The following is a 26,627-nucleotide window of genomic DNA, read 5'->3' as shown; positions in this document are numbered from 1 at the left end:
TATATGTTAATACAGGACACAGTCTATTCATGTAATAAATTTTATTCAAATCTATTTAACAATTTTTGGGGTTCCTTATAAGTCACAGGCAAAAATACAAATATCATTTATTGCATTTTATTGGACTGTTTTAAATATAAAAGATATATGATACTGATTACTGACTGCTTATTACCTAGTATGAAATAACATACTGAATGATGTTCTCCACTGTCCATTGATAATGGAAATGTTATCAGTTGTCCAATGTTTAATTAGGTTAAAGTTTTATATAAGTATATAACATGCTTGTGTTTACCAAAAATACATCATATTATGTTAAGTGTTGGACAAAATGTCACTCATCTAAATTAATATAATCTGTTAGTGTATGTTCAATAGATGGTCACCATATTGCTGTATGACTATTGCATTACTTCTCAAACTGTTAATGTGCAATGATCTTAAAAGTCTATCATGTATTTACAATCTTTAAAAAAATTATTTTGATCAGACAGCTTTTTATGTAAATATCGATGGTAGACAGGCTGGTTGACGTATGCAAGATTTTTTTCGAAAAATTTTAGCTAGATTAAAAAAGCATGGAAAAATGTCCTGATTTTAATTATGTATGAAACTTAGTGTCGATATGTTCTATTTACCAACAAAGCCAACTATTCTATAATCTAATGTGATAAACTAAAATTAGGGATGCTTTTACTGAACTGAAGAATGGGGCTAATGTTATTTTCATATTTCCAGGACATGTGTCAGCGCTGGATATCAACCCGTACCAGAAGAACTTGCTCGCGTCAGGCGCGTCCGACAGCGAGATTTACATCTGGGACTTAAACAACACTAGCCAGCCGATGGCGCCTGGTACCAGGAACCAGCCGTACGACCATGTGCAGGGGCTCGCGTGGAACCAACAGGTCAGATGGATCGAGATTCAGAGTGGATATTATTTGTAATAGAAGTTAAAAAGATATTTCCATTTCAACAAGCATTTAAAACAAAGATAAAGTTCTTACAACCAACTAGTTAAAACTGGCATATAATTCATTTTAAGTACTTACGACAGGTCTGTTAGAATTTAATCACCTAATCAGCTGGTACAATTTTTTACGCGATTTTCATTGTGGTAGTTAGGGATTTTTATTAGATGAATTTTGCTACTGTTTTATACTGATAAGGACTATTAAATGCGAGAGAAGTCAGGTGTACCAGTATATGTGTGAATTGTAAGTATATGTATCGAAATTAGAGAATATAATACTCTACTTCTTGATGAAATTACCTGAAACGTTTTTTTTGTAGGTACAACACATACTGGGCTCCACATTTGCGACGAGATGCGTCGTGTGGGATCTGAGGAAGAATGAGCCTATTATGAAATTAAGGTATTAAATATCAAGTTTTTATTGGCTCATTAGTCTTGTGGCCGTGTAAATTAAGAAAAACATCTATTGGTAATTAAAATTCAATAATTAAATTACAAACAAAAATTTTAGACATTGAATTTTGTACCTGTAAGCCAAAAGTCCATCACATACCCACCATAATGGGAAGATTAGAAATTCGTTGAATGAAGTGTTTATTAACGGCTGTTTTAAAAAACAACCTCATATTTTAATCTACGATTCGATCCCGAGAATGAACCAAAGAAGTCCTTTGGATGGATCTCATATTTTTTTTTGTTGAGTGGTAAATATTTGCGATGGATCCAAAAAAAAATATTGGTATGTTTTATTGAAAACAACAGTTCTTATACTATACCACATCTTGGAGGATAAAGGCTGGCACATGATATTGAGAGTAAATTAAATTAATTAAATTCAGAAGCTGCTAATGAAAACTTCTCGCTCCCCAGTGACTCGCAGTCCCGCACGGGGGAGTGGCAGCGCTGGCGTGGCACCCGTCAGTCGCGACGCAGCTGTGCATCGCCTCGGAAGACGACCAGGTGCCCGTCATACAACTATGGGATTTGAGGTGAGTACTCTACAAGTTAAAATTTTCACAAATCTTGCATATAATTTTGGACAGAACACATAGTAGGTAACAAATATTATGTAGATTACAGGTTAGACTGATTTAATGATGAGGTTGATTGATCAAAGTAACTTTGCTGAATAAAATGTTTCTTTAGGGATATTTTATAACATCGTATTTATTAATTTTTTGTTAAAACGTGTTCTTCGCCAACGCCAGTATATAATGCAATTTTTTACGCTATCGCTGAAATCAACTTAGGGGCCGTTCAAGTATTACGTAATGCAATTTTTGAAGATTTTTAAAATACCTTTGTTATTGTTTTAAAATAAAAACAATGTTACATAACGCTTACGTACGAATCCCCTCCCGCCCCTAACATCGTAACGTTTTACAAGACCCCCTCCTCCCAAATAGCGTTACGTAATACTTGAACGGCCCCTTACTTAGCTAGCACTATACAATTTCTAGGTTGGCAGCGTCACCATTGGCCACGCTGGAAGGTCACAACAAAGGCGTGATGGCTGTCTCGTGGTGTAGACAGGACCCTGACATGCTGCTCTCTGGCGGGAAGGACGGCAGAGTGCTGTGCTGGAACCCTAATAACACTAAACCGGTGAGAATATTTATTCGACCATAACAAATAATTGCTTGAGTGGTGTAACTTTTAGAGCGAGACAGAGAGAGATTTGTCACTTATGCCTTTGTGACTCTTGTCACTGACATTCTTTTTTAATATAATTAACGTTTATTAGTAAAGGGTTATGTGTAGGCAATTTATTTGTACATTTTAATGAACTAAAAAGAACACAAATTTTTGAAACATTCTGTATATTCTACATGGTGTTATATTGTTTGCAGGGCGGCGAGATCCTGTCGGAGATCAGCGAGCAGCAGCAGTGGGTGTTCGAGGTGTCGTGGTGCCCGCGGGACCCGAACCTGCTGTCGGCGGCGTCGTTCGACCAGCACGTGGCCGTGCACTGCCTGCTCGGCGGCGCCAGGCCTGATGTCGTCAGTGTTTCATTATATTATCATTTTCATTATGTTATCATAATGTAGTACTTAAAGTCTATACATATCAAGTTAGTCAGAGTTACAGCCACTACAGTCAGCCACAAAAATAGCTCCTGTTAAGTTAAATAGATTATTTTTTCTTTGTGTGCAGTAAAGTAAAAATAAATATTGGTAAGATCGCGAGTGTATATTTATTTGAAGTTTTGAATTTGTTCAGCTACACATGTTGTTTACTGTATATCCATTTAAAGTTGACAAAATGTAATTTAGGCTTGGTTTCTGATTATATACACAAACACATTACATATTATACATTGTAGATGATTTTCTCAAAACTCAAATATTGATTTCTTAAGTAGTTTAAAATTTTGTAGCCTTCATTAGCTTGAAAACCTAAGCAAGCTATTACTAGATTACTTTGATGTATATTCATGTTTATTCACGTTGGTTGTGTCTCCCGCAGAGTCCGGCGGCGACGAGCAGCATAGTGGAGTCGTTCGGCGGCGCGGCGTCGTTCAGCCAGCTGCCCGCCGTGGCGCGCGCCCCCGCCCCGCCGCCGCCCACCACCAGCCGCCCACGCCGCCCGCCTGGCTCAAACGACCCTCCGCCGCTAAGTTTGCAGTGAGTATACATGGTGTTCTGGTTACTGTTTTTGTTGTAATAAATAAACTACTATTTGTAATAATTGCTAGTTATAATGTAAAAGACAGGTATAAGGAAGAAATAATTTTGACAGACCATAGCGTGAAGTTTGGTTGCACAGGATTTATGTCTATATTCCAATAGTTTTCTAACGCGAGCGAATCTCTGAAAAATAAGAAGTGGATTTTTTGTGTATTGATAAATATTTTTATGACCCACATTCTTTTTGAGAGTATTGTAAACTTAATGATATTTAAATCACAACTCCAACTTATTGATTGTGGTCAGGATAATGTGGCAAAATGACATTAACAAATTAACTGCTGCAGCAAACAGGTTGCCTTGTTAAGATATTCATTCTATCCATATAATTTTTATGATTTTGTTTTTTGTTGCAGTTCGGCGGTAAATTGTTGACATTCGAGAAATGTCCGCAAGAGACCGGCCCGCAGAAACTTGTCTACATTAGCCAGGTAAATATTTATTACTAAGTGTAACAGACATTATTTATGTAGAATTTTGTTTGTATCGATTTTCGCTTACAATAAAATTTAATACTGCATTGAAATGAATCCAGCCTGTTTTAACTTACAAAAAAAATTACAGATACTTTGTCTTGTCTTTTAGGTAGTAAGCGAGCCAGAGATCGTGGAGCAGGCGGCTGAATTGGATTCCGTGTTGGGTTCGAGTATCAGTCAGGAACCAGGCTCCACGGAGAAACTCGCAGAGTGAGTACCTACAGTATTTACTAGTTGTGGTCCTTCGAACTGGATAACGGATATAAAATAATTGAATATATTTCGATTTGTATTATATTCAATCTTAAATTAACACAGTCAACAAACGAGAGTGGTTTTCATCCGTAAATTCTTGACTGAACTCCGTTCAACATCCGTTTACTTGCAGATACTGCCGGCAGAAGGGCGACGCGGCGATGGATCAAAACGAACGATACGTGTGGTTCTTCCTGAGAGCCAATTTCTTGCCACATTCCGCACTGAAGTGCTCAATTTATTAGGTGAGATATTAATAATAATTTCTACAAATACCAAAAGAGGCCCACGCCCTAATCCCAGAAGTGGGACATGTATAATATTGGGCTGGAATTATTATAATCTATTATGCAAGAGTGTGCCGGTTTCGAGGGTTTTGCCGCGTATATACGCTTTTAACAGGCCGGCGTAATTCTGTTGACTAGCGACAATAGCCTGTCATGACGCCACTACACTAACCGTCACATGCAGTGGAGTGAATTTGCTATGTCCTTAAATAATCTATTGAACTAAAAAACATTTTGTTACAGGATTCAAACAAGATGAAATCCCATCGAAGTTCAAGAGTGCAGCAGTTAACGCCGGCGATGGACAACAGCCAGACCTCGCAGCTCTTAGCAGGGTGAGTAAGCAAACAGGGTGCCTTGTGCTAAATTTTAACCTATTGCAACAAATGTTAATGCAATTGTAAGAAAAACTAGCACTAAGCATTGTGGTGCGATAATTTTTTCTTTGTTAATATGTGTTAAAGCGGGATATTTATGGGTATAATATATTTGTGGTACACACTGTGGTGGTAGTGTGGTGATATTGCTATGCTTTAAATAGAGTCCAACATATCAATGTTTTAACATCAGTGTTATTTTAATCTAGATAAGTAATGATATAAACACCTTTCCAAATGATTTGAGCTTGTGGCAATCTGATTCACCATACTAATTTGACAAAAATATGTGATTTGATTGTTTTCTGTGAGACAATTATATTAAGGTGGTAGCTCAAGGTCCATTTTTTTGTTTTGCTGTTTAACCTGGCCTAAGTAAAATTTAAATTCACGTCTAGTTAGTGATTAGTTCTCGCAGTTGAAAGAAAAACGTAAACATAATTAATAATCAGGGATATTTCTGCCTTTAAAATTTAATATGACGAAATTTTGGCAGAAATATCCATGTTAATTATTACATTTTTTCAACTGCGAATAACATATTTAATTAAACCGCACTGTGACTTAGCCGAAACAAAATGTATGAAAATGGACTGAGCTAACCATTGATGTCGTAGACAATCTAGAGTATCGTATCTAGAATGTAATTCTGTCAATGAAAAAATTAAAATAACCTTATTATGTAATTAATAATAAGGTTATATTCCCCTGACACGCGTAATGTCATGTAACTGTCATGTTAGCCGGCTAACATGACAAGCATTAAGTAGATAATATACTTGACCGCTAAATAATTTCGATTATTGAACATCCTGTATTCATAAAGGCTATGTGTAGATTGTGTTATACAGTGTGCTAAGAAATGTTGATCGATTTGTGTTAACTTCAGACTGCTTATATTATCTGAATGTTTGTTTTTCTTCTTTATATATTTAAACTCATTTTTATACTTCAACATATTATTCATTGTCTCTTACTGTCCGCCGGTGTTGTGTACTAACCCGCCACTAACTCGCTATACGCACCACGTTTGTCACTAACGCCTCGCTTGACCCTCACGACGCAGGGCGAGTCCACGGAGACGGAGGCCGAGCTGTCCACGGACACCAGCACGGACCTGTCGGTGAGTTTGACAGGTGGCGCTGTCAGTGTGACAGCTGTCATTTGTCAGAAGATATTTTTTGTGAACACCATGTAGTAAATATACAAACAAAAATATATTGAAAATTTTTACAATTTTTTTTTTTTTAAATTACATTTTTTGGTTGTGTAAATATTCTAATATGATATATGGCGACTTAGTTTCTAGTTATTTCTTGTTCATTCTGTTTTAGAAATTCATAATTAGTTTCTGGGGAAAAGCGATTCGCTCCTTAGGCTATAGTTATGATTTCTTTTTCAGGACGCGCACACACTGATCGAGAGGAAGCTAGCAAACATCGAAATCACGTCTTCAGCCAATAACGTGGCGATACCCAACGGGGAAGGTGCGTCTATAGTTCTTTTTATTTCAACACATTGATTAAAGGAAATTGTAATGGTCCATACGATTATCAAAAAGCTTTAACATGTCTGTAGACACTGTAAATGCCACCGAAGACCAATAGCAAAGTTTCATTTATAAAAAAGTTGTGATTATTCTTTGTGAATTTATTGTTCGCTATAACGGTGAAGGAAAACATCGTGAGGAAACCTGCACATCTGAGAAGTTCTCTATAGGAATTTCGAAGGTGTGAAGTCTACCAACCCGCACTAGGCCAGCGTGGTGGACTAAGGCCTAATCCCTCTCAGTAGTGTCGGAGGCCCGTGCTCAGCAGTGGGCAAGTATATAATACAGGGCTGATATTATGATTATTATTATTATTTAGAGATTATACACATGAATACATTGCATTCTATTTATTTAATGGAATTTGTACACAAGGTTTGCAGGCGCACTAACACCATGGGCATTCTCTCCGAGCCACCTGTAGTGTGGTCCATATATATATAAGGCCCAGAAGTAAAGGCATATGTTCAGTGACAAATGTTAATGTTGGTACTGTATGTGCAGACATGACGAGCCTGATCTGTCGCGCGCTGGTGTGCGGCAACCTGGAGGAGGCGGTGGAGCTGTGCCTCGACGCGGGGCGGTCTCCGACGCCATGATTGTCGCCTCGCTCGGTAACTACATTATAAATGTGCTATTATTTTTTCGAGTATGATGACTTCATAGTTGAATAGCAATAAATTTCAACACCATTATAAAAATTTATTTTACGTGATTTCAGAGGTTGTCGCCTCATTAATTTTCTCATGAAGTCTTTCACTGTCCGTCGACTCCCTCTGGCGAGTAGCAGACTTCACTATTTACATTTTGATCACCATAAATATAAAACATGGCCTAAAGCGGTAAAATTTGTCACTATATTTTTTTTTACTTTATAGGTAGCCAAGATTTAGTATACAAAGTCCAGAAGTACCACCTCAACGCCACCAGCGGTGACCCGGTGTCGCTGCTGGCGGGCAGTCTGCTGCAGTCGCGCTGGGACCAGCTCGTGCAGTCCGCCGCGCCGGCCTGCTGGAAGGACACGCTCGCCACCCTGCTCACGCACTGTGATGCGGAGACGCTGGAACATTATTGTGGTTAGTTTTTATAAGGCGATGATGTAGGCTTTTTGGTCAGTTTGAAGTTTGGAATTGTGTTCGATAAACAATCAGTTCTCTATACACCGATATTTAGTGGATTCAACGTAGTTAAATATGAGAATGATACTCTACTATCTAAACATGTAAAGTGAATTAATCGTAATGTTTGTGCAGAGATGTTGGGCGACAAGTTGTCGCAGGAGTCGGACCCTGCCCTCTCTGCGGCGGCGACGTTGTGCTACGTGTGTGGGGCCAGCCCTACGCGGGCGGCGAGAGGGGGGATGGGGCGCGGACAACGCGCTGCGCTGGCGCTGCTGCTGCGGAGAGCCGCTGTGTTAAGGGGACGCGCGCTGCAGGTACACACACACAGAAACAAAGACAGCACATTTGCACAATATAATTCAAACTATCATTTATAAAAAAGATGCAAAAATAAAGAAAAAAATTACATAACTTGTTCTGTAATTTTTTATACACAGGCAATGCAAAGTCTATTACATATTAGTATCACCCAAACCGAATCAATCTTTCCATATTATTAACAATTAAAATTTTACTGAATCACTTCATATTTAAAAGGTTAATTTTATATAATATAATAAACAAGTATTCAGCTAGAATTATAATCAATGTTAAACCATTTTTTTTCTACACACACATAAAAACAACAAAAAAAATATAAAAAGAAAAAAAAAAACAATAATTTAACAGAAATTTGAATTGAATGATGTAAGTATATATCTATAACAGTCGGATGGCGGCGACCCGGCGGTGTGTGAATACGCAAGTCGTCTCGCGGCGCAGGGCTGTCTGCACAGCGCGCTACTGGCGCTAGCAGACTTGCCCGCGCACCCGCTCCGGACAGGCTCGAGGGCGCGCTCGCCATGAAACAGACAACACGACAGGTCGGTTATATTACTCATCGTATCTCATCAATATATTTCGAGTCATATTGTTTGTTGCCAATTATAGGTAAATATGATTAACATCAGCCATAGTGAAATCATAAAAAATATATATATGGATAAACACTATCAATCGAATAAACTATGTAAGCGTCATAGTCGCGAAATAACGACCAAGCTCCTTAAATAAATATTTAAAAAAAAAAACTATGTATTGGAATAATAAACTTCATATATTTATTGAGTTAAATATTTATGTGACCTTTAAGTTCGTTGTTTGTAATAAATAAGAGTAAATCCGTGTAACACCTGCATGTCGTCGGCAGGTGGCGGCGCCGGCGCAGCCCCGCGCGCGCACCGCGAGCTCGCACTCGCGCGCGCCGCTGCACGAACACAACCCCTTCAGCACCACAGGTTACACCTACTTACTCTACTCACCCGCCTCTCGGACAAAACTAACGACCATGCTTATGAATACACATATCTAAGGGAAAACCTCCTTATTATAGTATATGTTCCTTTTAACCGATCAATTGTCTGAGGTATATGAAATACACTTTATTTCACGTCCATTGAAGTCCTCATAGGACTTCTGGCAGCCGCTTATTAGTTGACAGTAAAGTGATAGGTTTACTCAGTTATTCACATGAATTTTGTTTCTATTATGAGCTGGACCAATTGACACTACTTGAATTCCTCCAGCAGCCCCATTCGAACAGCCAGCGTGGCAGCAAGGTTCAGTTCGGGCGTGCCGTACCAGCAGCGTCAATATCAGCCGCACCAACAGCAACCGCAACCACCGCCAACACAGCCATTACAGCCACTGCAACCGCAGCTACCGCAACCGCCACAACAGCCAGCGAGGCCGGCCAGCGTCGGGCCTCATGGTGAGTCACTAATTCTGTAGTTGTCAACAATAGCCTTAAAACTTGTTGGATCATTTTCCAACTTTGCTTGATCTGAACCACCTGCGAGATTAAAAAATCATTAGTCCTAAAAATATGAGTTAATTGTTCATTCAGAGTAGCAACATCAAGTTTCATTCATTCCAGGTGGTCTGCCCAGCCGTTCTAAATACAAAGTGGACCCTTCAGTGGCAGCGGCGCCTATGTACAACCAGTACAGCTATAACAACCAAACACAGCCATACGGCGGCTTCAACAGCCCCTTACCTGACCAGTACAGCAGCGCGAGTATCCCGGGCGTTCCTAACACCTTCGCACCGATCAACCCGGTCAACTCTATGAACCTGAATCCTCCGCAGTTAAATCCAATGAACCCATTAAACCCTGCGCCGTTAAATCCGATGAATCCGTTAAATCCCGCCCGTTAAATCCGGCGCCGATGAATCCAGCAGTGAACGGAGGGTATTACGGGGCCCAGCAGGCGGTTGAACCCCCGCCGCACTCGAAGCCGGCCCCCGCTGGATGGAACGACCCACCGATGGTCACGTCTAAGCCTAAGGTAAGGTATTTTATTGATTTCTCAAATTAACGACATTATTGGAGATTTTTTCGATTTTAAGTTTAGATCACGGTGTTTTTCTTTGTAGATGTTTTATGTTATAATATTATTATTACTTTATACCTATTTATTTAAATAATCTATTTATTTATACCCAACATATTTGTAAAATTACACAGCCACAAAGGTACCCAAAATTGCGCATTGATCAATATACAGATCCAGTACCTAGGTACCGAGGAAATGTCGGCCCTCCACGCGGGTACCCGCAAATGGGCCAATGTGATACGCCACAGGCGACAGTCGAGTGAGGTACATGGTCGACGTGATCGACTTGACGATAGTTTTTATCGATGTTTTAGTGTGACGAGTGTTGTAGTGATATGCCGAGTTAATCGAGTTGGTTATACTTTTAAATACAAACTTGACTTTGAGTGAGAGTTGGCATAAAGTGAAGAATTCTGATGTATTTTTCGATAACTATACTTTTAAGTTCATTTTTTATGTTCATTTAGTTTATTGTATTAAAACAGTTGTTTCATTCTTTTGTTTGGCGTTTGTTGTTTTCAATTTGTTTGATTTTTGTTGTATTTTGGTTATAACAAACATTTTTGAAAATAAGATAAGTGTGTGCTAAAAAATTAAGATCTGTTATCATTTAATATCTTCATATAAGACTGACTACCATCCTTTGTGATAAATAAAAAGCTTGAGCGATTCGTTGTCATTTCAAACTTATACTTTACACAATATCCTGGGTGTGTAACATAATGTTTATTTGTGAGGTTTAAATGACATTGTATTATGACCCTTATCATCTAATATCGCAATGCTGAGCGCATTGCTTACCGTTAGGTGAGGTGCTCATTTCATACAACTGTATACATAAAAAAAATTCAAATAAATGTATACTATAAATAAATGTATATTGCAGCCTAAACAAGAAGCACCCACCTCTCAAGCGCCGATCACTCACCCGCTGTTCGGCGTGGAGCCGCAACACGTACCGCTCGCGCCTGCGCCCGCGCAGTACCCGGGACAGTACCCGCCGCAACAGTACCCTGGGCAACAGTACCCCGGCCAGCACCCCGGCCAGCAGTACCAGGAGCAGCAGTATCAACAGTACCCACCTGCGATGCAGCCGGCGTACCAACAGCATGTGAGTTGTTTCGTTTTATGTTTTAGTTATTAAGATACTATAGATTTGTATACTATGATTTTTTATTCTGATTTTCATATTTTTAAGTTGTCACGGCAAAATTACTGGGCAATGACGGTAAATGAAAGAGAACGATTCTAATGTTACACCGATAACTAATTTAATTCGCGTACAACTTTAGTGTTATATTTAATTCGATTTAAAAAATCTCATTAATATTATTTATCCCACCTTGGTTATCTCAACACCTTACCGGTTTCATTAGGTTGGCGAGTGACGAAAATTGGCTGACGATGAGTAAAAATTAACCCCAGGCCTAAATTCTCTTAGTAATAGGTCTAGTAAAAATAAATAAATAATAATATTGTTTCGTCAGACGGAGGCGCCTGCGCCTGTGGAGCCGGCGCCGGTGCAGAAGCGCGCCGCTGCCGGAGGAACACCTCGTGCTGCAGCAGGTGTTCGACTCGCTGCGGGCAGACTGCGCCACCAAAGCTGTCAATGTGGTCAATATACCATTCTTTTCTATTGTTGCATCTTTTCACTAAAACTTTAATGTTGTAAAATTCATTATTTTCATTTGATGGCCTTAAATATCTATGAAAGATATCGTTAAATACATAACATCCCGTTAAAAATATTATAATATTAAAGTCTGGTAATTATTTTGTTACAAATTAGGTTTAACATCCGGCTCGTAGGACCAATTGGTTTTATTGATTTTAATGAAATGTTCTTATTGAATATCCATTTCACACTGCATTGGGTTATCTCTGCTTTTTATTAATGTATAGTCAAAATTATAGTGAAGAATATACATAATTATATAATATACGTTTTATGTACATTTCTATCCGCAGCAAATGAAGAGGAAATTGGAAGATGTGCAGAGGAGGCTGGAGACACTTTATGATCTGTTGAGGGAGTACAGGGTAAGTGTATGTTTTTTCTTAGCAGGTAGCTTGGTAGGCTAGTGACTAGAGCACCGTAGTGAATATATTATAATGTTGATCATCACAATGCACCGTGTCTCTCGATAGTCGCCAGAATTATGGGCCCGTATTACAAGAGTACTCGGGTGAACTATGGATGAGAATTCTAGTTTTATGATGTTGCTATCCATGTAGCGAACAAACGTCTGACACAGTCCCAATAGAATTAGCTTTATCCCGACATTTCATTCGCTACTTCATCATGTCAGACATAATACAGCGTACTCGTTTCCCCCAGTTGTCGGAAGCGACGCTGGGCGCGCTGCACAGCTGCTCGCAGCTGGTGCAGGCGGGAGACTTCGGCTCGGCGACGCAGACGGTGGCGGCGCTGGCGTCGGGCTCGGACTTCGCGGCCGCCGCGGCCTTCCTCCCCGGACTCAAGGCGCTGCTGCAGCTCGCCGCGCAGCTGCAGCGATGATGCTCGCAGCGGCGGACCGCCGACCGCAATTACTACTACATACTTACTGAAGTGTAGCCCCCCGAACGACGTACTAGTCGGCAAACAACTTGACCACACTACCACGTAGTGGGGCTCTCTCCCAACTCAAGCTGTTTGCCGGCTATACTACTATTATTAATTGAGGTGTAGCCTTAAAAAAAACGTTTTTTTTTCGTGTTTTTTCGACTTTAATTAAGATATTGTATAAAGGAAAAAAAGGCAAACATATATAAAAATATTGTTGCGTTATTCATTATAGAAATTCAGCTGAGTTCTGATATAAAAACGGTTAAATAGGTCGAATATATTTTACATATGTGTAGTTCTAATTTTACTGATATGCAAGTTTTATGTTACAAACTTTCACAGAACTTGCAACCGAATATATCCGTTTAAACATTATCTTGATACGAAGATCGTATACATAATCTCTTGACTTAAATATCGATAACAATATCTAACCATTCTGAAAGTTTTATGGCAAAAAAATATATCACTACGATGCAATTCATTATAATCGATGCATTCAACCTTTACAATAATATGTCCAATAAAAAATAATCCCAATAACATACTACAATTAGATAGATAATCCTTGCATAGTATACAGTTTTTTTTAAACCTCGATAACAATTGCAATCGATGAAGTCTATAGTCTTCCATGGTTTACCTCAAACTAAACTACATTTTCTATATTCAATGACCAGACTACTCGCTTGTTTGCGTCTGATTTTAAACATAAGCAACTACTTTGATTTACAAAATATCGATACATGTCACAACACTGCTCCTGTTACCCCTAAAATATTTAATCTCATGGACATAATGAAGAAGTTGGGTACGCGGAGACATCAGATCTCTGCATTGTACCGCTTCTTCCACGCGGTCTGAGTAATTAGTTTAATACAGTGCTTGCCTAACATTGTACAACCCCACCACCATCGCATTGAAGATAATCCGTACTATGTTGAATCTGTCCGTAGTAGCGGAGTTTTCAACGGTCATTTCAACTGCGCATGCGTAAACTTTGGAATGGACTTGCATCGGTGATTCCCTAATGCTATGACTTGTCCTTGAATAGAGGTTTTAAAGGTGCACACAGGTAGGTAATACCTTGTCTGTGCTGGTATTGCTGTCCATGGGCGGCAGATGCTGCTTATCATCAGGCGGACCGCTTGCTCGTTTGTCTAAGGTAATAAAAGTATGTTGAGTCATGTAATACCCAATGTTACATTGATTACAATGTATGTACACAACAGCGTTTAATGATTTATGTTTACCCGAATGTTAGGCATTGAAATAAACTGTTTTTTGAATTTTATCGAAGGTGTGTTTTAGTATAATAGTAAAATGTACGAGTATTGTAACTTTGACTTTGTCTCATGACCATGAAAGTCTTAATAGGGTACCGGACTCATTTTTGTTCTTTACTGTTATCAAATATTTACATTATATAAATTATAACACAGAAGGAATTATTAAAATCCGGTAAAAAATCAACAAGTTATAAGTCTTTGAATTTCGGTGGAAGTGTTAATTAACAAGAAACAGAAAACAGACGAAATATCCACATGTGACGTCATCGGGAATTACGACGCGTGCGAAAAAAAGAGATGAAGCGATGTCCCCACATCGCGCCCACTTCTGCACGTTACAATATTTTAAATATAAATTACTCGCTCATTTTTTAACCAATTGTTATGCAGTTTTCGCAGGAGTGCTTCTTTTTCGTATCATTAACCATTAAATATAGAATAATGTACAAAATCAAGCATAGGCCGGTCCCGGTTTTAGTTCAACCACAGCGATTGTGTCCTGCTTAGAGGCTAAATAGACAAATCAGTACTAGGACATTACGATATAATATCATTATTGTATAGTTTTTTTACATACAAAATTCTTATCAAATAAATAAACATTACATTTAGAGCTTCAAAATGTGTTATACATGTTTATTTGATAAGATAAGCTAAAAACTAATATAAATAAATTTTATTTAGTATTCTTGAAGACTCCCAGGCCCACACTCGTGCCCGAAATAAATATATATAATATATATCAATAATTTTAGGTATGTAATAACGTTGCATAATAAACTTTAATGCAATTAAAATAAAGTCTATAGATTGTTAATTACTAACTTATCCTAGAATAATATTTTATACATTTATAAAACTATCTACTCCAGGTTTGCATGGTAACACGTAATCTTGCATGAAAAGAAATCTAATTAATAAAAACACATCAAATTCAGCCAAGCATTATTTGCTTAAACTAAGGTATACTATAATTTTCGCCTCATATTTTTTTTTTTATTCTGAATGAATAGTAAAAAAAATGCTGATCAAATTCGAATCTTTTAATCAAATTTGGATTTAGGTTACAAAATGTATGTTATGTGTATTTAAATTTAAATACAATCTTCCCCAAATATTTGGAAAATGTCCCGGAGTGTTTTGTTGACTCCATTCTACTTGAGAATCCACCCTAAACGGTGCAAATGCACCTGACAGGTTAAAATAACGCTACAAAAACTTTAGTACATAGTAACTGGCAAGTGGCTATTGCCATAGTTGATCAAAGTTGGATTTGTACAATTTAATTAAGTACTATGGATGAAGAATATGGGCAAGATCCAGAAAATACACAAACGCAGACGCAGAATTCTCAATTCAATGAACAGAACATTGTTCTGTTCATTGGATCTGTGTCTTTAGAAAATTTAGCGTCAGAAACTTGAAATTTTATTGCTTACAGAAGAGTGGAGGTCGAGGGAGAGTCCACCACGCTATCCTAGTGCGGATTGTTAGACTTCACACACCCTCGAATCTCCTTGATTTTATCTTTTTTTCAAAATAAATGTGCATGAAAAAGCTCTTCCAAGAGAAAACTCTTGTATGAGATCTAAATCAAACGAAAATTTATTTGGAAAAATATTTGGAAAATGTCCGTGGACAAAAAATGGACGTGGCCGGGAACCCGGCCGTGGACGCGGACGTGGTGGAAGGCGGGGGGTGGGAAGTCGATGTCGGATTGATGACCAAGGATTATCCCGGATTAAAAGAAAAGGATATAGTGGAGATCTATCACCCAGAAAATGACTATCCACGTTTGCTTCTTCAAGTTACGAAGGTACACTCTAAATAATGATTAGCATCTACTTTAGTTTCTTACCCAAATACTGAGCGTTTTGAGCATTTTCCCAGCAATGATTGCCATTTAAGGATGCCTTAGTTAAATACAATCTTCCCCAGATATTTGGAAAATGTCCCGGAGTGTTTTGTTGACTTCATTCTACTTGAGAATTCTGCGTCTGCGTTTGTGTATTTTCTGGATCTTGCCCATATTCTTCATCCATAGTACTTAATTAAATTGTACAAATCCAACTTTGATCAACTATGGCAATAGCCACTTGCCAGTTACTATGTACTAAAGTTTTTGTAGCGTTATTTTAACCTGTCAGGTGCATTTGCACCGTTTAGAGTTTAAAATATGCTCCAGGTAGAATTAGCAGATTACTAGACTCAATAAAGAGGATTTAGAGATTTTGTTACGACCTTTGTTTTTGGAAAATTAAAAGCATTAGAACTGCATTTCTTATTAAATAAAATTATATATTAACTAAAATTGTTGGCGAATGTAATTTTGTATGTTGACCTTACTTGTAGAGTATTTTGGATTTACGAAATTTAATGACTCCCACATCAAGGGTCGGAGGTAAATTTTGCCGCATCGTTGTGTTAATTTTTTCTATGCCTACCCTTTAAGATACGGGCGTGAGCTTATTTATCGAATATATCGACTTCGCATATTGAGGCATTTATTATTTTAAAGTACAGTTTCTATAAGGTGTACTTTTGGTAATTATAATTCTATTCGTTTTAAATATTTTTCATATTTCCAAAGAAAAAACTTCAATAAAAAGGATTTTTATTTTGTCAACGCTACACTTCATATTTTTTTTGCGGACGCTGTTTAATAGGTACGGTAAGACTTCGAGAATTAATATATTATAGATAATTATAATACTTGCATAAATAATGTATAGTAAATTAAATAAAATATATTTTATAGAAATTATTAAGCAGTTTTATTTGATGCACGCCTATTTTTCAGAATTTTCATTAATAGTCCGTTGCGACGTACATAACAGCATCACTTGGTAAAGGATCGACCGGCTTGACTGATTTTTTTTGTTGTGTTCCTAATTATCACTGGTTTCTATCAATGAATAATTTCGAAAAATCAACGGAAAATGGTAATTTAGGTGATATTTTTTTATGGAAATATTTTTTCGCACACGCTATTCTCCGAAATCATCTAACCGATATAAACGGAAATATGTGAGTTTATTTAGTTCAGATGGCACTGTTGTTAAGACCTAAAGATAAAAGGTAGTTTACATAAAATACGATCTGTAGCAGGACAGCGTTTGCCGGCCCTAGTTCTGAATAAAACGTACACTAAAGACAAGGAAATCGTATTGGTATCTATTAACAGCTATTCTAGTACAGCGACAAGAGTTACTTTGTTTTGCATTAACAAGATAGGGGGTAAAACAGTAAGTATTGTAGGTACCACGACCTAGCAGAGCGAGCGTATGGAGAATCTCACCACAGTATCTGTTGCATTAACAGGGGCCAAATAGCATTACAATACTACGGAAAAACAGTGGCCATGTGGGATCGCGGGCGCGTAGCAGGTGATGTAGCAACCTTAGAACATTGTAGCAATGTAGTCAGTGGCGTAGCTTGCTATAGAGCGCAATACCAAAATTCGTTGGGGGCCCTTCAAGGCATTACGAACTTTGGCCTTAAGGGGCGGCGAACTGATGAAACTGTTAAAACCGAGGAACTTTTTTGCTCCGCCCGGAGCTTCGCGTCATTTTTTTTGCTTTTGGGTGCCCACTTAGTTTAATATAGATAGGTATGAGCCAAGAAGGGCCCCGATCCAATGATACGTCTGATTTGAATGTAGTACTATCGTTAGGTTCATTATTTAACCCTGGCATTTGGATGGCAGATTGGGTAGTTAGTCACGTCCTTGGTTGTGCGGGGGCTTGAACGTCCTCACCTTCTCATAATTGTTATCTAATCGTAATTTTAGCAATCAGTGTAATTGTAGCTTCCTGGGCGATATTACCGTTAGCTTGCCTATAGATTAAAAAAGGTAGAATTCCAAAATATCACTTTAACTCTACATTTAATAGGTATAGTGTATGTTAATGTAACTAAAACACATACATACTCAAGAGCTTAGTTATATTTACATTAAAATAGCTGCGATTACAATCCAGCCGCTGCAGCACTCACGCAAATGCTCCAGACGTCAGCATTTGCGACTCGCGGCTGTTTCCAGCAATTATCGCTTGAAAGCGCACGCCTTGAAACACCGATAATAGCGCGTTTATATTTTAAACACTTTGTGGGGAGGATATTTCAGGCAGAGGGGATCGCGTAGGTAAGCAGAATAAGCATTACATTAAGATTTTTTTTATTGAGGCATGGGCGTAAAATGTAGAACCATTATTTGACAGTCATAATTATGCAGACTTTTACCTATAGAAGATGGAGTCTAGCTTACAGTACGAATATAGGATTGAAATCTATGAAAATAAACGTCTACATTTATGCTAAGATTTTTCTCCGCACTATTATTTAAACTCCGATATTTTTCAAAACTGTTGCGTGACGAGAAGGTACTGTAGCAAGGTTCGGGGACGTGGTTTCTAGAGATAATAAATAGAACGCTTGATATTGGCATTCGTCTCTTTATTTAGTGAAATATAACAATTACCTGTCTAATATTAATTAGGATATTAACTTAAGTTTATTCAAACTTATAAGTGACTATTTTATACGATAATGTACAAGAGCAGCTCAGTTCCCCGTGTCCCAAGGCAGACATAATGTAAACGAGTATTGTAATAGAACAAGGTGCGCGAAGTAAACCAGCGATACACGTCGATGGGATATGCATTGTTCCGCTCAGATGCATCGCGAACAAGACGCGAGGATCGGGCGCGAAACGCAACCTGTCTCCATTGCATCAGAGAATTTCTAGCTGTTTACCCACTTAGACATAATATGTTGTTTATTGTAGAACAGTAAATAAATAACGAATAGATGATGAGTTTTGTCCTTGTACGGTCTGGATACTCACAATGGCAAAAGGATCATCTCGTTCTTTTCCCATTGATTATCATTTCATTCAGTTATATTTTCAATGTGAAAATCGCGTTACATTTAAAAGGGTTCTGCAGGCGGAAGGAGATAGTATAAAATTACTAGGTATTACTTATTATTATTATTAGGTCATCTTTTTTATTATATGGACGAGCAGTGTTTTTAATGATGCAGTTTCGATATTTTTGGTGTGAGTTTTTGTGCAGGATCTACGCCAAATAACTAGAAGATAAATTTTCATTTAGTTGTATCAAGAATCTCGTCGTAAGACAATGGAGCCAATACCCATATTCTCGGATTAGCCGCGCGCACGGGGTCGGGTCGCGGCGTGCCTCCAGACCATTGTGTGACGGATTAAAAATAATACAAAAGCACGGAGCTAGCGTGCAAGATGCGACACGCTTGCCGATGCCGCTGCAATTGATTTTAACACGTTCCCAACAAGATTGCGAGCGTCGGAAAGCACGTACGCTGCAGTTTTATGTGCGGTTTCTTCAGAAAATGCTTGCCGGCAACTTTGTTGTGAAGAAATAGTTTATAATACGCTTTTACAGAGAAAATTAGTTTTGAAATCTGTATGAATATATTAAGTATGTATGTATGTTGAAAAAAGTGGCGGGTAGCGGATGGATGCGGGTTGCTTAAGACTGGAATGGTTTGCGCTTACGGTGAGGCCTACGTTTAGCAGTGGACGGACATAGGCTGATTGATTGTTTAATGTACTAAGAAAACCTTTCCTTTGTCGTCTAAATGGGTTTATTAATTTAAATGAATACAATTACTGTTAAATTTTGTATCCTAGATTAAAGAATATTGTAGCATTCGGGTATTACATAGCTCCCTAGCAGTAAAAAATATTCAAAATCGATTCAGTTGTTTCAGAGAATAGCGCGTTTAAACAAAAGGGACTATTTACATTCATTATATATCTGACGAGTTCACCAATGAAGTAGACAATTATCTTACTTTATCTACGGTATTCTCTATATTATACCTACTGTCCTTGATAGATATTAAATTGAAACTTCTCTTTACCAATCATGATAAAAAAGCAAAATAACAAACCAGCATCCCAGCTAATTTGAACAGGCTTTTCCAGACCATTGCAATACTAAATCATTGTGAAAACAAACACAAAATGAAAGAAGCAGTAAGTTTACCGTACGTTTTCTATCGGCAGGTACTCGGGGCACTCGCAGACATTTGTATGCCTATTGTAAGAGTTTCATATGAAATTTCAATTCACTCTTGGTTTCCCCGTTTATGTTATTCTGTTGAAAATTGCTAGTTAAATGTGTTTTTATTTGTTTTGTGCAGGTTTAATTAACGATAAATGAAGATATATTATAAGTGTATAGACTGTATTAGATCTAGAATATCCGTAATTTGGAAAGAATTCTCTTTTATGGGCTAGACTGGCTTAACACCTACAGGTGAAAAAACAATTACAGATTCACATAATTGTCTTTTTTGGAAACCACATGAGTTCCAACTTATACTACCATACTCATGAAATCCAACACCTGTAAAGAAATGAACAGAAATTATGGTAAATAAAAGAGTGATTAAACTTATGCCAGTGCCGTTTCCATAGATCTCATTTGCCTATTCCTAATGCTTGGTGTTAAACAAAAGCTCATGATCGCTGAAAAATTTACAGAATACATTCCTTCAGACCTTTAGTCCCGTTCAAAATACCTACACCATAAACAAGTCGCCATTACGGGCAATACTGATGCGCGATAATTTACGGCGCAGTAATAAAAGTGCAATTATTGGCGCGTTACTTACGGACAGGCACGAACACATAAAAACAACGGCTATTGTAATGACTTGCTTTTTACGGCTTGACTGTGTTTCTAAATGGTGTGTCAAGTTTACAAAGAGAATTTTGTACTTAGTACGGAATATAATATGAAAAATATATACTAATATTAGCCCTGTATTATATACTGTCCCAGTGGTGTGCACGAGCCTCCTCTACTACTGGGAGGGATTAGGCCTTAGTCAATAACGCTGGCCTAGTGCAGATTGTTAGACTTCACACACCCTCAAAATTCTTATAGAGAATTTCTCAGATATGCAGGTTTCCTCACGATGTTTTTCTTCACCGGTAAAGCAAGCGATAATTTAAAAAAAATACACACATTTTTTTTTTAAGTTAGAGGTGTATGCCTTTGGTATTTGAACCTACGGACATTCGTCTCGGCAGTCCATTCCACACCCAACTAGGCTATCGCCGATTTAATATGAAAGAAATGTTATAAAATAAGAATAATCTTAAAAAGGTATACAAAAATATAAAGGTGCAATCACCATTTCAATGTTTATCATTGCAAAACGACGAAAGAGCAACATTAAAACGTAGAACTAATTAGCTAAGGTTTGATTTAGCGTATAATCTGCCGCGGGCACATATTTAAATATTCGCATAAATCCTATCCGCTATCTCGTACAGCCATCGAAAAACCATTACAGTCGCGGCCGAAAGCTTGGGTGTTGCGAGCTTAAAGAATTTTGTTACCACGATAGTTCAGTATATTACTAGAGTGAAAACAACGGAAGTAGATTAGATACATTCAATGTTTATTGTATTTTTAGCGTAATACAAAAATATTTTGTTGTTTACAAAACGTTCAAATTGAATATTTTTAGAGCACATAACTTATTTTTTGTTCTTACTACAAAATGCTAAGTTCCTAATGAGAAGAACAACAACTAATGTATAGATGCTGACATTTTTATCCAGACGGGTATAAAATAATAATTACTTAGGGAGTTAGTTTGTTCCTTTATAAAAGCAAGTTAAAAAGTTAGGATTTCGCATGATACCGAGATCTTCTTAGAAGTGGGTGTTAGTATTAAGATAGCATACACACATACACTCACGCCTTTTATCTCCGAAGAGGTAGGCAGTGGCGTAATTTTTCACTCACTTCGCCATTTGTATTTTTAGTTGCCTACTATTGTGGTCGGTCACTATGGGCCTTATCAGAAGGCTGAAGGTCACCCAGAGGGTAATGGAGAGGACTATGGTCAGAGTTTCCTTGCGGGATCGAATCAGAAATAAGGAGATCCGCAAGAAAACCAAAGTAACCGACATAGCCCTTAGAGTTGCGAAACTCAAGTGGCAGTGGGCAGGGCACATAGCTTGTAGAATTGATGGCCGTTGGGGCGGAAAAGTTCTGGAGTGGCGACCACGAACCGGGAGACGCAGCGTAGGTTGGCCCCCCACGAGATGGACTGACGGCCTGGTGAGGATCGCCGGAGTCCGGTCCCTGTGGCGCTCAATGGGGGAGGCCTATGACCAGCAGTGGACGATTCCCGGCTGAAATGATGATGGTGATAGCTAATGTATCTACGGAATAATTTCGGCTTATAATATAGAACTCAATCCTTACGTTACCATAACCGAAGAAAAAAACTGGAACAATATGACAATAATGTTTTTCTAAATAAATGATTAATAATTTTTACACAATATGAAAGACTGTGGGTGGCTTAAGCATAGATTGCGTGCGTTGATAAGATGGTCGGCCAATCACATTCTACCACGCTCAGGCCACGTCTGTTGTAGGCTTTGGAAATTAACTATTTAAGATTTATTCATACTTGTCACTAGCGGTAATATTATGCAATGATGTTTGTTTATTGATAACTTGGGTAGATTAGTTTATTAGACAGATAAGTGAGTACCTATAAGACAAATAAAATTTACAGTCTTTAAATAGCATACTTTATTTTATATTATTAATTAATATATTTCAAGGTTGTTTTGTAAAGTAAAAAAGTAATTTACTAGTCATTGCTCGTGGCTTTCTCTGTCATAAAGAACTTTTCCGAAATAAAATTCCTATTGTAATATTTCGTTACCCAATTTCGTGCTCTGTGTTTGATGACATAGGTCGACGACGTCTCTGCTGTGCCTGACACCACCTACCGTCACTTCTGTTCAAAACCACTTCTAACCTTTGAATGACAAAATGCTTTATAGTATAATTTCTAGTCGCCATTCTTGGAACAAGAGAATCCTTGCAAATTGTTGGTTAGCGGCTTACTTTGATATCTAACCAGTCATACGTCGCGTAATAAGCAAATATAGTATTATGAAGTCACACATTTCCTAATCATTAAAAGTATTGCATGAACAAGCTATAAAGATTTACAACTGATAACTGGTGGGTTTACTATATATTAAAATATAGCCTTTATTTATTGATGAGATAACAATATTAAAGCCTTAGGCAATAATACAACACGCTTATACTGAAAACTGTGTAAGTCGTATTGCGGAAATGTCTCTTCCATGTATATTGTAATAGTTAAACAACATATAAAGGACTTGAATGATCTTTTCTTGTTGCCATTATGTAGGGGTAGATTCACACTCACATCACTCACACATTTATAAAAAAAATGTTATCTTGTAAAAGAGACAATTGTTAAAGATTTAGTTTTGCGTGCACAACAACACAAAATGGTATACCTAGGATTTGTGTTGTAGTTTCTATATACTAGTTCCATTAAAAGTAACATAATTTTTTGTTGGCAGAAATAGGCCAATGGCGCGTCTTTTCTAGATGGTTACATACTGGTGGTGGCTGTATTATGTATTTACTATCCCACTACTGGGCATGGGCTTCATGCCACGGAGATGGTTTAGTACTTAGTCAAAAAGGCTGATCCGGTCCGGACTGGCAGACTTGATACACCTTTCACAAATCCTGTTATTGTTGCGTTATATCCATAAAAATTGGCCAGAAATGCTCAAATGTGTTATTTATTACTGTTTGGCAAATTGCTGTAATTATTTTGTGCAAATATTTGTAATGTCCAAATGGGTTGAAAAAGTTGCAGTGATGGGTTCATCTGATTTTTATGTCGGTTTTTGTAAAATATGTACAGGTAACCAAAAAAATAAATAAACATATCTATATAAATATACATAAATTCAAGTCACATACTATAATATATGCAAATAAACAAAGCCTATCGCCATATCGAACAAAAGTTACAATCTATAACAGATCAGCTGCATTTTTGAAAACGATTACACATATTTTTCTACGCCCTGTATACTTTGATTGTGGAAAAAACCACGACACGACTTCATATCATTTTATCATGATTGGTTGAGAGACAAACACGTGACTGACTCATCGGTCTCTCGACCAATCACAAACATCGAAATTAAACGACATCGATTTACCATTTATTTTCTAGAACATTCTAAGAAGGCAGAGAATCGAACCCAAAGCCTCACAATTCCCAATTTAACCACTCTTCTACTAGACAAATCATTATACTTCCAATTACATAAAGAAAAACAGTGGAGATATTGTAAACATGCGTGGAACAATCCAAGTCCGGAGGGCATTTAGCAATGTGTCCTCCCTTTTGTTTAAACTTGTCTTCCTGATGTATTGCTCTGCTTCCGTGGTTGATGTATTAACACTTCACTTAACTCTGGATATTTCCAGGATATGTTATCACCGTTTTGTTATTAAAGTTTTATTGTTTGAACGGTTGAGTACTAGGTAAGTCTGATGTGTCGATTTTGAAGTAATTGTTTATTATCCGTTGAACTGTAAAGTGACTTGTTTGTTTTTGATACAATACGACTAGTAACTGTAAAAGTAAGGATATTATGCAATTATAATTAATAATGTTTCATTTATTTACGTGTTTTCAGAAAACAGATACGCTCAGAAAGGATGTTCCAGTTCATGCAATAGCAAAGATAAATTCAAAATTTACCAAATTATTAATATTATATCACTAATCTAACAAACATATAGATTGTCCGTAATACCAGATTACTTACTTGTTGCTAACTTCAATCCGATTTGAAAAAATGATAAACGACTTAATTGTGCGAAAACTGATTAAATATAATTTGATAACCAAGCAAGCTGAATCTATATAAAGGGTCGGTCGGCTCGTCCGTTTACTACAATCAATAGATACGCAAAAATGGTGTCAGACTTTAGAAAGACGAAGCTCCTCCACATCTTCAACGCTTTCTTCGACGTTGACAGAAACGGCTATGTCGACAAGAACGACTTCCAAGTTGCTGCCGGTACCATCGCCACCCTGAGAGGCTGGAAACAAGGAGACACCACCTACAACCTTCTCGAGGAGAACTTACTCGCAATCTGGACCGGTCTTCAGGGCCACGCTGACAAGGACAACGACGGTAAAGTATCCCAGGACGAGTGGATCCAACTCTGGGATGACTTCGCAAAGAACCCTGAAAGTAGCAAGGAATGGCAGGACCTTCTCTGCCGCTGCATCTTCCAAATCGAAGACTCTAGCAACGATGGCTCCATCGATTGCGAAGAATTCTCATCCGTGCACGCCTCTTTCGGCCTCGACAAGCAGGAGAGCATCGATGCCTTCAAGAAAATGGCGGCAGGTAAGGAGAGCATCACCTGGCCCGAATTCCAGGAACTGTGGAAGGAATATTTCATTACCGAAGACAAGGACGCTCCCGGTAATTTTATCTTCGGATGTTTCTTGTGCGGTCTGCATAAGCACAGTCATTGATAACATTTAGAATGCTTTATAAGAATATTCTCGATGTATTTTATACAACTGAATGATAACTTCAGGTTGCTGATAAACAGTGTTTGGACATAAATTGTACGAACATGGAGCCTGAAATACAAAGTACTATAAGGCACTGCCCCGAGATGTAATATAGAATAATGTTCAATAAATTATCATGTTAAAGCAGAAAAGGTTTCCCAAAATATTGTCATGTATAGGTTACCTGATAATCTATGAATTGTAATTCTGTTAACAATAGATAGACGATATCTGAACTGTAAACAGTACTCTATTAATAATCTTGTAATATGCCTGTATTAATTTAAATCTAATTGATAAGTATTTTTTGATAATAAATTGTAAATAAATTGGAATTGTTTTATTTAACTAATAGTTATATTTTCTTTCTCTTTTGCCGCAGAACCCATAATTTTTGTGGCTATGATTGACTGTCTGACCTCTGACGTACGTAACAAGGAGTTATGACATATATTACTTTATCGCTATTTCATGTAACTGACGTAACAATAGTCTAGCGGTGTGCGGATCGGACTGCTGAGATGGAGATTGCAGGTTGCTTTCCATGCATCTCTGGTAGGTAATAGATTTGAATCGCTGGTCGGACATTTTAAATGGTTTTCAAAATAAGTAGCCACGATTGGATCCCCTAAAGAGAGTTGAAGTAAGAAAGGCAAGCGGTTATAAAAAAAATCGTAAACTTCAATTTGTGACGTGTTTTGATTTGACAAACAATTTTATAGGTAGAAGCAACCAGTGTCCAGCAACAGGTCAGTATAATGAAGGATTGATAATACTATTCTTGTTATTTACAATGGCTGTAGGATTATATCTCGGCACAGCAAAACGACTAAACTAAATAGGAATGTATGTACAGTATCATCTTAATCTTACTTCTTATTAATATTATAAAATTAAAAGTTTGAGAAAATGTTTGGATATTTGTTAAGATTAAATGTAGAAACAGCTGAATATATTTAAATGAAATTTGGCATACGGACAGACCATGTCTTGGATTACTACTTAGGCTAATTTTCATGTCGGTAATTTGCTTCCATGGGAAATAATGGAATTAAATTATCAGATTTGTTTAAATAGACGGCGCTGGCTTCGTACTTTGTTCTTGGGACTTGGGAAGGGGTGGGTAGAGGCATAGTAACGCTCATACTTTCTGTCGTGCATATTCCGTCTCATGATGTGATAGGGGGCGAGTCTATCGCCATATCGGGC

At 37.6% G+C, this 26,627-nt stretch overlaps 2 protein-coding genes across 2 annotated transcripts; both read left to right on the top strand.

The window, feature by feature from the left end:
• The first annotated feature begins 381 nt into the window (after window positions 1-381).
• On the top strand, window positions 382-12,687 carry LOC119188924 (protein transport protein Sec31A-like). The gene is given in 30 exon segments (XM_037437172.1): window positions 382-398; window positions 689-911; window positions 1,297-1,379; window positions 1,850-1,875; window positions 1,878-1,968; window positions 2,440-2,584; window positions 2,830-2,979; window positions 3,446-3,545; window positions 3,548-3,603; window positions 4,023-4,097; window positions 4,252-4,352; window positions 4,531-4,610; window positions 4,613-4,642; window positions 4,928-5,019; window positions 6,128-6,184; window positions 6,464-6,548; window positions 7,115-7,183; window positions 7,186-7,224; window positions 7,489-7,686; window positions 7,864-8,045; window positions 8,440-8,562; window positions 8,921-9,008; window positions 9,314-9,481; window positions 9,647-9,787; window positions 9,859-10,058; window positions 10,993-11,217; window positions 11,594-11,637; window positions 11,639-11,720; window positions 12,075-12,146; window positions 12,445-12,687. Coding segments are annotated over 30 exon segments (3,222 nt in total). The 3' UTR covers window positions 12,625-12,687.
• A 12,070-nt stretch (window positions 12,688-24,757) lies between these two features.
• LOC115446227 (calexcitin-2) lies at window positions 24,758-25,748 on the top strand. Its single transcript, XM_030172804.2, has one exon. It carries the CDS (start codon window positions 24,804-24,806, stop codon window positions 25,374-25,376), a length of 573 nt encoding a protein of 190 aa, XP_030028664.1. The 5' UTR covers window positions 24,758-24,803; the 3' UTR covers window positions 25,377-25,748.
• The last annotated feature ends 879 nt before the right edge of the window (window positions 25,749-26,627 follow it).

This window comes from Manduca sexta, chromosome 10, assembly GCF_014839805.1.
Source record: "Manduca sexta isolate Smith_Timp_Sample1 chromosome 10, JHU_Msex_v1.0, whole genome shotgun sequence".
NCBI lineage: Eukaryota > Metazoa > Arthropoda > Insecta > Lepidoptera > Sphingidae > Manduca > Manduca sexta.
Note: the sequence above shows the minus strand (reverse complement) of the source record. Positions and strands in the feature narration are given on the sequence as shown.